Source organism: Brassica napus, unplaced genomic scaffold (genome assembly GCF_020379485.1).
Source record: "Brassica napus cultivar Da-Ae unplaced genomic scaffold, Da-Ae ScsIHWf_2991;HRSCAF=3778, whole genome shotgun sequence".
NCBI classification, from domain to species: Eukaryota; Viridiplantae; Streptophyta; class Magnoliopsida; order Brassicales; family Brassicaceae; genus Brassica; species Brassica napus.
Window position 1 is genome coordinate 1 of NW_026016239.1, and position 13,737 is coordinate 13,737.

General features: G+C 34.7%; 1 protein-coding gene and 1 non-coding gene across 3 annotated transcripts; one reads left to right on the top strand and one right to left on the bottom strand.

Moving 5' to 3' along the window:
• Window positions 1-1,474: 1,474 nt before the first annotated feature.
• Window positions 1,475-11,738, bottom strand: LOC125602803 (DNA-directed RNA polymerase subunit beta'). 2 transcript variants are annotated; one of them, XM_048774206.1, is made up of 2 exons: window positions 11,074-11,738; window positions 1,475-10,296 (listed from the first exon to the last, which is right to left on the bottom strand). In XM_048774206.1, the coding sequence occupies exons 1-2, from the start codon at window positions 11,524-11,526 to the stop codon at window positions 8,686-8,688; spliced, it is 2,064 nt and encodes a 687-aa protein (XP_048630163.1). In that variant the 5' UTR covers window positions 11,527-11,738; the 3' UTR covers window positions 1,475-8,685. The 2 variants fall into 2 exon arrangements, with proteins under 2 accessions (XP_048630163.1, XP_048630164.1); XM_048774207.1 differs by having other exon boundaries at window positions 1,475-11,738.
• Window positions 11,739-13,540: 1,802 nt separating this feature from the next.
• TRNAC-GCA lies at window positions 13,541-13,611 on the top strand. Its single transcript has one exon. It is a non-coding gene; the product is annotated as a tRNA-Cys (tRNA).
• The last annotated feature ends 126 nt before the right edge of the window (window positions 13,612-13,737 follow it).

A 13,737-nucleotide genomic window follows, 5' to 3' on the forward strand; every position in this document is an offset into this window, starting at 1 on the left:
TCTAAGAGCTAATCATAATTTCTTTCACATCGTACCAAACATACCAATATTTGCATTAATAGTACGTAAATGTAACTCATTACTCAAACAACTATTTAGGGTTCCTATAGCTCCCTGTAAAGCTTGTTGGAAAACCCGTTCACGGACTTGATTAATTGTTCTTTGTTGCTCAAAAAGAATGGTTTCGTTTTTGTAATTTTCTAATTGTTTCAAAGTCCTAGAAGTTGAATTAATCAAATTTACTTTTTCTCGTTCGATTTCAGAGTATCCATTTACGCGAAACTGATCCGCCTCCATTTCTACTTTACGCAGGCGAGCTCGGGCGTTTTCTAATTGTTGAATAGCTCCTTCACGTAGTTCTTCTGAATTTCGAATAGTATTTAATATCCTCTGCTTTCGGTTATCTAATAAATCATTTAATGAAAGTAGATTATTCAGTAAAAAAAAAAGTTCTATGATCCCTTCCCGAACCAAACATGAATCTTTCGATTCATTTGGCTCTCATGCTCACGTATTCCAATCATTTATCAATTATGTATGAGACTTTCATTCCCATATTTTTCATGTAATGAGCCTATCCTCTCCCAATTTTGTTGTATTCAATTCATATTCAATATATATTTCTATCGAAAAAGATCACCAATCCAAGACAAAACTATTTGGAGGATTCTTCTGACCAATAAAAAATTGATAATTGTCAGCAAAGTTGTTTCTTTTTTTCTTGAAATCCAAAGAATTTTTATTACTTTATACGTAGGTTATCAATTCTGCATTATACAAAAAGACTCAAAAATTTTTATCGACATGAGTGTTTTATATCGAAAAAAGCCGAACTATTCTTTTTGAAAATCTTATTCATTTTTTAATTAGACTACATATGGTAGAAAGAGTACCATGTTGCATCTGAACTTCAAACGGTTTAGTTTTAACCATGTTAATTAATGGTCCCAAATTTTTGGTTGATAGAGAATCAAAGTCAAGTAGACTTACCAAAGAATAACGAAATGCTATGGTTCTAAAATATGATTTTTTATTGAATTTTGTATTCAGAAGTAATTCGCGGGATTAGGCACTCTTTGCTAGTTATAGTGCCACTGGACGAATCCAGCCTATTCTTGAAATGAACAACTCACACACACTCCCTTTCCAAAAAAGATCAATACACCGAAGACTACACTTAGATTTATTGGATTTGTTGCTAAAATATCGGTATTAAACCCGAAACTCCCGGCGGATGGCCAGTGACCCAAGTAAACGAAAGAATCGGTTAAATTTTTCATATAATCTCCTCTTCTAGCTAAACTATAAAAAAAAAGAACTCTGTCCTTTTTTTTTTTTATTCTTTGTTTTTTTGAATAAAAAGAAAATTTCGTTTAATAATTTATAATTTAATTTACCTATTTGGATATTTATAAACAGAATCAAAAACCTATTCTATTTACAAATTTATTTTCCAAAAATTTTTAATTTTCAATAATAATAATGAGACTTAATTAAAATTAAGCTAGAATTTGAGACCAAGTTTTATATCAATTTTAAAAAACCTAAACCTCCTTTTTGCGCAACACTCCTTAAAAAAAAATTTCCATTAAACTAAAAAGAATAAGGGGAAGGAAGAAAGCGAATCGATGTGTTAATTCCCCATCCTCAAATTAGTCCTTCCCAAGGGTTGTTGTCTCAATGAATAATTGTAGGAGTGAAATCTTGATAGAATAAAAAAAACTACGAAAAAAAAAATTCCTAATTTTATTATTTCTAGGATTAAACAAAAGGATTCGCAAATAAAAGCGCTAATGCTACAACTAGGCCATAAATTGTTAAAGCTTCCATAAAAGCCAAACTAAGCAATAAAGTACCTCGTATTTTTCCTTCTGCCTCAGGTTGTCTCGCGATACCTTCGACAGCTTGACCCGCAGCTGTACCTTGACCAACCCCAGGTCCAATAGAAGCAAGCCCAACAGCCAACCCAGCAGCAATAACCGAAGCAGCAGAAACCAGTGGATTCATGATAAGTTCCTCACACCAAAATAAAGAAATAGTTAATGATACAATCATCCAACGACTTAGGACTTAATTATAATTAAGTCATCGCTAAGATTCATCCAGCCAAAATAACCAAAAACTTGATAAGAATTACTTTGATATTAGTTCCTATCCACGGGATTTTGAAAAATGCATAATATATATATATACGACTTTTTTATGCCGTTTCTTTTTTGTGAACCATTCTTTTCTTTTAATTCTTCGTTCTTTTTTTGATCGTTTTTTTCAGCCAATTCACAGATAAAAAGTAAGAACTTATAATCGAATCGTTATCTAAATAGAAATTCACAAAAATAGTGGGGCAGATTATATAGATCTTTAACTTATATATACCTAGTCAATATCAAATATGACATATACAAGTGTTTCTTACATAACGTAAACCAACTATTCGATAATTGGGCTAACCTAAATTTGAAAAAAAAAAATAGTTAATGATGACCCTCCATGGATTCACCTATATAAGCCGCAGCTAAAGTGGCAAAAATGAGAGCTTGAATCCCGCTTGTAAATAATCCAAGGAACATGACAGGTATAGGAACCACTAAAGGTACTAAAGAAACAAGAACAACAACTACTAATTCATCGGCTAATATATTTCCGAAAAGTCGAAAACTCAGTGATAGGGGTTTTGTAAAATCTTCTAAGATGTTAATGGGTAAAAGAATTGGAGTTGGTTGAATGTATTTACTGAAATACCCTAATCCTTTTTTGCTAAGACCCGCATAAAAATATGCTACTGATGTGAGTAAAGCTAAAGCAACCGTCGTATTTATATCATTCGTTGGTGCTGCTAACTCCCCTTGAGGTAACTGGATAATTTTCCACGGTAAAAGGGCTCCTGACCAGTTAGAAACAAAAATAAATAAAAACAGGGTTCCAATAAAGGGAACCCATGGACCGTATTCTTCTCCAATCTGGGTTTGACTCACATCTCGAATGAATTCAAGGACAAATTCAAAGAAGTTTTGGCCGCCAGTTGGAATGGTTTGTGGATTGCGAACCGCTAGAGCTGCGGAACCTAATAAGATAGCAATTACAACCCAAGAAGTAATAAGGACTTGCGCATGGACTTGGAACCCCCCTATTTGCCAATAGAAATGTTGGCCTACTTCTACACCAGATATCTCATATAACCCTTCTTTTATTAGTGTATTGATGGAACATGATAAAACATTCATATTGCCCTCTGACAGAAATAAGAACTTTAAATTATTTTGATTCAAGACCCCCCCTTTTTTTTTACTTATTTACTTGAATTTTTATTTTAGTTTTGGATACCAACTAAACGAATCACACAATATACCCAGTTTTTTATCTCTTTTTCTTTTGTATGATTCAGGAATAGTAACCGATTTTATAAATCGAAATACAGGGAGCCCCTCCCTCAAAAAAATTGATTTATTTATCTTATTATTAATCAAGAATTTTGTATATAGCTAGAACGACCCTCACAAATTGCGAATACTAATTTGTTAAGAATGAATCGAATTGAAGCTATAGCGTCATCATTTGCTGGAATAGAAATATCCGCGAGATCGGGATTACAATTTGTATCGATTAAAGAAATGGTTGGAATTCCCAAAGTTATACATTCTCGAAGAGCCGTATATTCTTCTTGCTGATCGATGATGATTACAATATCAGGCAATCCCGTCATATATTTAATCCCGCCTAGATATGTTTCCAAGCGAGATAATTGTCTCTTCAACACAGCTGCATCCCTTTTCGGAAGACGGTTGAATCCCTCTGTCTTTTGTTCAGTTCTCAAGTCCCTAAACTTATGAAGTCTTTTTTCTGTAGTAGACCAATTTGTTAACATGCCGCCGAGCCACTTTTTATTAACATAATGACACCGAGCCCTTATTGCAGCCCGCGACACTAAATCAGCTGCTTTATTTTTTGTCCCAACAATTAAGAATTGTTTTCCCCTACTTGCTGCATCAAAAACTAAATCACAAGCTTCTGATAAAAAACGAGCAGTTCTAGTCAGATTTATAATATGAATACCTTTACGCTTTGCAGAAATATAAGGTGCCATTCTAGGATTCCATTTCCTAGTACCATGCCCAAAATGAACTCCTGCTCTCATCATCTCTTCCAAATCGATGTTCCAATATCTTTTTGTCATTTCTTTTCACACTTAAAAGGGGGGTACCCAAAACTAAAATAAAAATTTGTTCCAATGGAACCTTCTCTTGTCCGTTTATGCACGAGCCGAGCCATTATTTTGTATTCATTATTATCTTTATTAGTGTTAACAAATTATTAAAGCAAATGACTACAGCAAACAATAAAACATGAAATTCAAAACAGGAATCTGCTATTAGGAATTATTCAATTCTAGAAAAGGCAGATTTGTAAATAGAAGAGTCACAAAATTCCCTGTGATAAAATAAAATATCTCTCATATCTCCCTCTAATAAAGATAAATTCTTTGTTTTTTTTTCAAAAAGAATATTGGTATGTTGCCGTGAACAATGCACCAATCCTTTGTTGAACCCGGTCCCGGCGGGGATCACACCCCCTAGAACAACATTTTCTTTCAGGCCTTTCAACCAATCGATACGACCCCGAAGAGCAGCTTTTGCTAAAACTCTAGCAGTTTCTTGAAAACTTGCTTCGGATATAAAACTTTGAGTATTCAAAGATGCTCGAGTTATTCCTAATAAAACGGCTCGATAACAGATTGCTTCTTCTAAAGCACGCCCCGTGCGTTCTGCTCGTAACAATCCAATCAATTCTCCAGGTAAAAAAACATTAGACATTCCCTCTTCTGAAACCAAAACTTTTGATGTTATTTGACGTACAATAATTTCGATATGCCTATTATGAATCTGCACCCCCTGGGATCGATAAACCTTTTGAATCTTATTAACCAAAGAAATACGACTTTGCACTATAGTTAGCTCAGCACCAATCAAGAATCCCCAAGGAATTCCAAGAATTCTTGTTATACACCTGTTCCAACCCTTAATCCGCTTTTCTAAGTTCAGTGATATTGAATCAATCGAGCGGACTTCTAACACCTGTTCTACTTTTGGAAGACCTTGGGTTATATCACCGGATCTCGATTTTTCATATATAAATGTAACTAATGTATCCCCTTCGTAAAGAATTTCTCTATAATGCCCGTGAACTTTTGCTCCCGGAGTAGCCAAATAGGGCTTAGCGGATCTTATTACTACAGAATCCCTTTGAACAATTAAAACTTGACCCGATTTTAGGTATGGTTCTTTTTTGGCTATACATAGATTTTCACAAAAAAATTGTCCAAGACTTATTATTGTGGACGTTTCCTCACAATAATAATTATTATAATTTTGATGAAGAAAATACCAATTCAATTTGAATGGATTCAAAACAAGGTTACTGTATGGATCTAGATTAAAAATTCTTCCGTTTTCATCTATTAAATAAGAGTGAATTATTTGAAAAATATATTTGAAGTTATCAAGTTGCAAATATTTAATTACAGAGATCTGATTATAAGTTAGTAAAGGCAAAAATGAATAAAAATTCGAAATTTGAATGGCTGTTCCTAAGGGGCCCGACGAATTTTGAATTGTAATTAGAGGTTTTTTTTTTATTGATTGGTTTATAACATTGTGATATTTTACATGATTAAATGGACCGATTCTAAAACAATTAGAGGATGATAAAATTAACAAAGATTGGGATTCCTTATTTCTGAACATACGAATAGTTCCATGATTTTGTCTAAGCGATTGTTGAAGAATGCCAGCCTTGGGAGAAAGCGAATAAAACGGATTCACGGAATCTGCAGAGATCAATCCCGAATCCGGCGGATTATTTCTTTTTCTTATATACGAAATATGGGATTTCACTAAGCCAATTCTTATGAAATCTCGAATCAAACCCTTTGTACTTACTTCAACAACGAAAGCGCGGACCTCCTCGAGGGAAGAATTTTTGTTGTCTTGGTCCCAATTCAAGACTAAACAAGTGCGAACCAATTGAATACTTGTGTCAGAAATTCCTCGAGTTGGTTTACCATTTCCATAAAGGATATAGTTGAAAACTCGAAGTTGAATATTATCCTTTTCCCGAAAGAGATCTTGTGGGAAGAGTGTTGCTAAATTTATACTGTCCATTATCTCATAGGTAGCTACGGGCCGCACCAAAACAAAAAACTTTTTCTTGGTTGGTGTGATCCGTTGGGCATAAATCCAATTTTTTAAATTTTTTGATTCTTTAGAGTTTGTTTTTCCCCTTCCTGGCGGTATCAAGATGCCACTATGTCGGGATATCTTATCTGTCTTGTCCGGAAAATGGATATCCCCCGAAAATATTTTGAGTTCAATCCTTTTTTTTTTTCTCTCCACTCGGATCAACCCGCCGACTTGGCTTCTTATATTTAAAGTGATTCGTGTATCGACTCCAATGATACTATAGTTCTGTACCATTATGGCGGAGGATTCGGGTAAAATATGCACTTCCTCAGGAATGAAAAAAAAGCGATCTACTTTCATTTCGTATTTTGTCTTAAATTTTTGGACTCCTCGATACTCAATCATATCCTCTTTTTGGACGATTGAGTCCGCCTTTAGAGTTCCATATTTAAGAATTCCGGAACTCTTTCTTCTGTATCTAGGATCATCAAAAAAAGCAAAAATACTGTTTCTACGGAAAATACCATTTATGGGTATTTCAATCGAGATACCTGAATGTGGTATGAACTCTTTCGCTTGCTCTTGAATCGATTGGAATGGAATGAGAAATCTATTTCTTCGCCTTTTTGCTAATAAATCCGAATTCTCATGAAAAATAGCAGAATATATGAAATTATAATGACTAGTACCTACGATTCCATTCAATTCTGAATAATTGGGAATCCCAGATTTTTTTTTATCAGAAAAATCTGAACTGAAAAATTTTTTGCTCACTTGATCATTATTCACTGAGAGGCTAGAAATAGATTTTCTTTCGACGGAAAGAAAGGGTATGTTCATTTGATCTTGATCTTTGTGGATCGAAAAAAGAATTAGACTAGATCCACAAGAACCTCCTGATAATATCCATAAATGACTTGTTTTTGGTAAAAGATGGACATTACTATATGTAAATTCGGGTGCATGGGATACATCAGTACTCCAATGCATTTCGCCCTCGGAGTCAGAATAAATATATTTTCTAACCCTCTCTTTAAAATGAAAAGTGGATGTTCCCTCGCGAATCTCAGCAATCACTTGTTCTGATTCCACATATTGATCATTTTGAACTAAAAGAAAACTTTTTGGTGGAATAGTCACGCTATGTATAATATCTTCGCTCTCAATAATTACAGACAAGTCTATATAACATAGAAAGGCAGGATGCCCGTGACGTGTACGTGTAGGATGAACCAAATCCTCATTAAATTTGATTTTTCCATTATAAGGGGCTCGTACATGTTCGGCAGTACCTCCTGTAAATACTCCACCGGTATGAAAAGTTCTTAATGTTAGTTGAGTCCCCGGTTCGCCAATAGATTGACCCGCAATAATACCTACAGCTTCCCCCAATTCAACTAGGTCACCATGAGTGGGACTCCGGCCATAACATAATCGACAGATCCAAGATGTACTCCGACAAGTAAAGGGAGTTCGAATAGATATTGATTGTGTTCCAAAGGTTATGAATCGATTGACAAGTCCAATCCCAAGATCTTGATTTCGAAAGGCGACACATCGGGAACCTATATATATATCGTCTGCTAAGACACGACCAATTAATGTTTGGATAAAAATTCTTTCTGACATCATCCGACTTTTATTTCGAGGACTCACAGAAATCCCTCGGATAGTGCCACAATCCGTTCGACGTACAACAATATGTTGAACTACTTCAACAAGTCGACGCGTAAGATATCCAGCATCTGATGTGCGGACCGCAGTATCTACAACTCCTTTACGGGCTCCATAGCAAGAAATAATATATTCTGTTAAAGACAGTCCTTCGCGTAAATTGCTTTGAATAGGTAAATCAATCATTTGTCCTTGGGGATCCGACATTAATCCTCTCATACCTACTAATTGATGTACTTGAGATGCATTTCCTCTAGCTCCCGAAAAAGACATCATATGGACTGGATTGAAAGGGTCCGTCATCCTAAAATTAGGATTCATTTCCTGTCGCAAATATTCACTTGTAGCATACCATATCTCAATAGATTGGCGTAATTTTTCTACCGCATGTACATTCCCATAATGATGGTGTTTTTCCAAAATCAAACTTTGTTGTTCAGCATCTTGGACAAGCCAGCCCTTAGAAGGTATCGTTAAAAGATCATCAATTCCTAATGAAATGGATGTAGCAGTTGCTTGCTGGAAACCCAGAGTCTTTACTTGATCTAGGATGTGTGATGTATATGCCATCCCGAAGTGATCTATTAATCGGCTAATAAGTCGTTTAATAGCAGTTCCATCTATCACTTTATTGTGAAATACCAGATTGGCCCGTTCCGCCATAAGTACCTCCATATTCTGCTGAATGGGATTCGACAATGAGTTTGAGTCAATGATTGCAAAACTTCCTTTTCTCGATCTTGATTTTTTAGGTCAGGAACTATGTCCGAGTTGACTCGGAGAGGTCCGAATTCACACGGGTGTCCTATAATTCTTTTTTATGAATACCATATTATTAGGTATCATATGAACAAGCTTGAGAAAAACCTTGTATAGCTTCCTCGATTTCTCGATAAAAAGAAATATGACCAACTGTGGTTCGAATATATATACAAAAAGTTTGTTTTTTTACACTTCTTACTATCAGATAGTGTGCATAAATCTCATGATAGTTACCAAAAGATTCATAGTGAACTTCGATAGGAACTTCTTTTGAAGCAATAACGCGTTGATCTAATTGCCACCGAAGCCACAAAGGACTATCTAAATTGATTCTTTTCTGCCGATAAGCTCCAATTGCATCATAGGAATTGCAAAAAAAGGGTTCTTTCATATACTTATAGTTTGTTTCGTAAATTCTTTCATTTTGATAGTTTTTTCGATTACATGGATTATATCTGTTTGCACAAATACCTCGACGAGTGCCGCTCGTTAATACATAGAGTCCAATCAGCATATCTTGAGTCGGTACAGAAATGGGATCTCCAATAGCTGGAGATAAGAGATTCATATGAGAAAACATAAGTAAACGAGCCTCTGCTTGAGCTTCTAAAGATAAAGGCACATGAACAGCCATTTGATCCCCATCAAAGTCTGCATTGAACCCCTTACAAACTAATGGATGTAAACAAATAGTGCGTCCTTCCACTAAAATGGGTTGGAATGACTGTATGCCTAATCTATGTAGAGTAGGTGCTCTATTCAGTAATACGGGATGCCCCTGCATAACTTCTTGAAGGATTTCCCAGACAATCGGCTTTTTTTCACGAATTTGACTCTTAGCAACTCCTATGTTCGAAGCCAGATGTTGTCTAATTAGACCACGAATTACAAATGTCTGGAAGAGCTCTATTGCTATTTCGCGAGGCAATCCACAGCGATGTAATGAAAGTGAGGGTCCAACGACAATCACCGAACGCCCCGAATAATCGACCCGTTTGCCAAGCAGAGTCTCGCGAAATCTTCCCTCTTTTCCTTCAATTACATCTGAAAATGACTTGTAAACCTTATTATGACCATCCCTCATGGGTTGTCCACGGATTCCATTATCAAGAAGTGTATCCACGGCTTCTTGTACCAATTTTTCCTGACACATTACTAATTCCCCTGGTGTAGATCTACTTGTTGTTAATAGATCAGTAAGAGTATTGTTCCGATAGATAACTCTTCTATAGAGTTCATTAATATCTGAACTCATCAGTTTACCCCCTTCTATCTGAATGATGGGTCTCAACTCGGGAGGCAGAACCGGTAAGAGACATAAAATCATCCATTCCGGTTCTATATTTGTTCGAATAAAATGCTTAGCTAATTCCATACGTCTAACTAAAAAATCTTTTCTTCTTACAATTTTTCGATCTTCCCATTCATTCCCCGTGGGACCTTCTTCTCCTAATTGTTTCCATTCTACCAACGAATTTTCTATAATAATTCGCAAATCTAAATCGGCTAATTGTTCTCGGATAGCACCCGCCCCAGTAGAAATTTCTCGATTTCTAAATATATCGAAACCTTGAGTAGTAAAAAAAAGTGGGATGCTGTATTTCCAGGATTGAATTTCATATTCAAATGAACCTCGTAATCGTAAGAAAGTAGGTTTTTTCGTTATGGGCCTAGCAAAAGAAAAATTGGGATAGGGTCCACTATATGATCTCCCCCCCTCAAAACCGGACATGAAAGTTTCCTCTCATCCGGCTCAAGTAGTTATATCAAATAAAGATAAAGAAAGGGGTCGCACTTTCCAATTGTATTTTATAAAATCAAGTGAAAACCCAAAAAGAATCTACGCCTTACTCAAGTTCTCAGTGCAAACCAACCACCATTTCATTGATTCAATTAATTCTTCTTTGATTTCTATTTAGATTCTTTAGTGAATTCAAAATTACGACAGAAAAAAATGTCAAATTCTTGAGTAGTCTACTTCCCTTCGAATGCCGGAATACTTTTTACCTTAAGTGAAAGGAATGCCTTAGAATTCATACGGGATTTATTTGTCTATGTATTGTTCCATTCGATCTTTTAGGTCCTGCGTTACCTCGATGGTTATGCCACAATATTCTTAAAGCTTATATGCGATGTATAGACTTCTCCAACCATGACATATTTGTTTACTTCAATATAAAAAACCAAATTTCTTTTCGTTTAGAAAGATAAGGGAATGCTTAATTCGACAAAAAAAAGGTCTTCTTTTCACGAGGTACGACTATCAATTTGAAGTACTTTTTTTTTACTGAATCGACCATAGACCAATCGCCCTTGTTATTTGGGAGTATTGAATACACCCACAAGTCTGAGCTTCATGTTACTCTTTTCAAGAGACATGTCAGATCGAGGGCATCCCAAATTGATTGAAGGGGATGAGAGTTTATCATTCTTAAAAATAAAAATTTCGATCAAATCACACATCGCAGTATACTAGACCTTCTAATTCTTTAAGAGGTTTATCTAAAAGATTCGCAATATAACTAGGAAGACGTTTCAAATACCATACATGAGTTACAGGACATGTCAGTTTTATGTATCCCATTTGATATCTTCGTATCCGAGAATCAACAAATTCAACTCCACATTGTTCACAAAATTGCGAGTCTTCTTTTTCATCTCCGATCACTCGATAATTTCCACAAGCGCAAATTCCACTCTTTATAGGCCCAAAAATCCTTTCACAAAATAATCCATCTTTTTCCGGTTTATTGGTTTTGTAATGAAAAGTATAGGGTTTTGTCACCTCTCCAACTATCTCTCCATTAGGTATTTTTTTAGTGGCCCAAGCACTTATTTGCTGAGGAGAAACTAATCCAATTCGGAGTTGTTGATGTTTATACCGATCGATCATATAAGAAATTTTGTGATTCATTCCGATTAAACTTCCTTCCTATTAATCTGGAAATTCTTCTCAGATACAAGGAAATGATTCAGTTCCAGAGCCAAAGATCGTAGTTCTCGAACAAGTAATCGAAAAGATTCTGGAGCATCTTCTGGTTTAGGTATTGTTCCTCCAATGATAGTGGTACCAAGTACTTCTTGGCGAGCTCTAATATGATCAGATTTATAAGTAAGCATCTCTTGTAGGATCCCCACCTACACAAGAAAATTGTTGATAAAACTCCAAAATAGCATTTTCTTTTGACCCAATTTTTTTTTTCTCCTTATCGGTTAAGAAAGATAAGAAAATTTCAGGGTAGCAAACATTCTCTAGAATTTCTCTTAGATTCGAACCCATAGCTGATGATAGAACTAGAATAGATATTTTCTGTTTCCTACTCACACGAGCCCATATTCTTGCTTTTTTATCAATCTCTAATTCTAGCCTGCCCCCCCAATCTGATATTATGGTGCCGGTATAGACCGAAATCCCGTTATGATCCAATTCTGACTGGTAATAGATACCAGGACTTTGTAATATTTGATTGATCACAACTCGGTATATTCCGTTTACTATAGAAGTTCCAAGGGAATTCATTAAAGGAATGTTTCCAATAAAAATTCTTTGTTCTTGCATATTCCTATTGGTTTTCCAAATTAATCCCGCGGATACATATAATTCAGAAGAATATGTAAGTAATTCATAGACAGCATCTCGTTCTTTTATCAGAGGTTCTACCAATTGATATGTTTCCACAAATAATTGAAATTCAATTTCGTGATCTATATCTTCAATTTTTGGAAATTGCGAAAGTTCTTCTATTAAACCCTGATCAATAAACCGATAAAACCCTTCAAATTGTATCTGATTAAATCCGGGTATTGTAGATGTTCCCTCTTTTCCATCCCCGAGCATCTTTTTTGAATTTATCATTTATCCGTTTATTTTAAAAATCCCATATCTCATTCTTCACCGAATCATATAGATAGAATTCGATCTAGCAATAATGGAATTTCTATTCTGTTTACTGAATCACATGAAATTTTATCCAACTCCAAGATATATGGAATGTATGAAATCCGTATGAACGGAGACTAGATTCAATTGGAATTTTTTTTATAAGAAAGAGATCCGAATGGAACAGAATTTAGAAATACCGCTGGAACTTATGGAGTTTTGTAACGACTAGAAAAAAAGTAATTTCATTTTCACCTATGATATTACATATTCCAATTCGATCGCATACCATAAAAAACGGTATTCATGATAGGATCTGTTCGAGCAGATAAACATATAAGAAATAGAAAACTTTTTTTTAAACACTTTACTTTTTCATGTATTTGTATTTCATTGTTCAAAAAAATAGTTGCAGAAAAAAGATGGATTTTTACCTATTTTGAATAGAATATTTAGAATATCATTGAATTGAAGTAGGTAAGAAAACGTATGTTTTTTTATTTATTAATTTTAATTATTATTAAAATAAAAAAGAATGCACAGGTATATATATATGTCTCTTTTTCTTCTTTTATTGTGGTACAGTTCTATTTGGAACAGCACATGCTGTGCTCTACCAAAAATTAAAAATTTTTTTCAATGTATTCAATGAAAAATTTCAATACAAAAATTTATTGAGAATTACTCCTCAAAAGCATCCCTAGAGAGATAAAATACCCCATTATAGAGCTATACAAGGTAACGTATGTTCTGATTCTGGGGTTTACATATACTCATTATTAGTGTTATAATTCAAATGGAAGAAGATTTCTTTTTAATTGAAAAAACTCAAAATAGATTAGTTATAAATCTATTTCTAATGATTTTCTTATCTTATATTATTAGAAATAAAAAATGTAAATTTGAATTCAAAAAAGGTCATGAATTTACAGTCAATAGTTAATGGTTCTGATTTGTACTAGATTCTATATTTTGTGACTGAAAATCTATATTTTTTTCGGAGTTGAAAAAAAACAAGAGAAAATTTGAATCTAGTACAAATCATTTTGGCGGCATGGCCGAGTGGTAAGGCGGGGGACTGCAAATCCTTTTTCCCCAGTTCAAATCCGGGTGCCGCCTCAACAGGAGACTTGAAATCTCCTGTTATAAAACTATAACAAACGTAGGAAAAGACTCTTGATACTTTCTTTTCGTGATTCTAAGCCCCTGGCTCTCGAGGTTCTATTCTCTAACCTAAAGTTTTAC

Coding starts and splice junctions, on each gene's coding strand:
- LOC125602803 (XM_048774206.1), bottom strand. CDS start 11,526: ATGAATCACAAAATTTCTTATATGATCGATCGGTATAAACATCAACAA. Junction 10,297..11,073: donor AAGGTCTAGTATACTGCGAT/GTGTGATTTGAT, acceptor CCCTATCCCAAT/TTTTCTTTTGCTAGGCCCAT.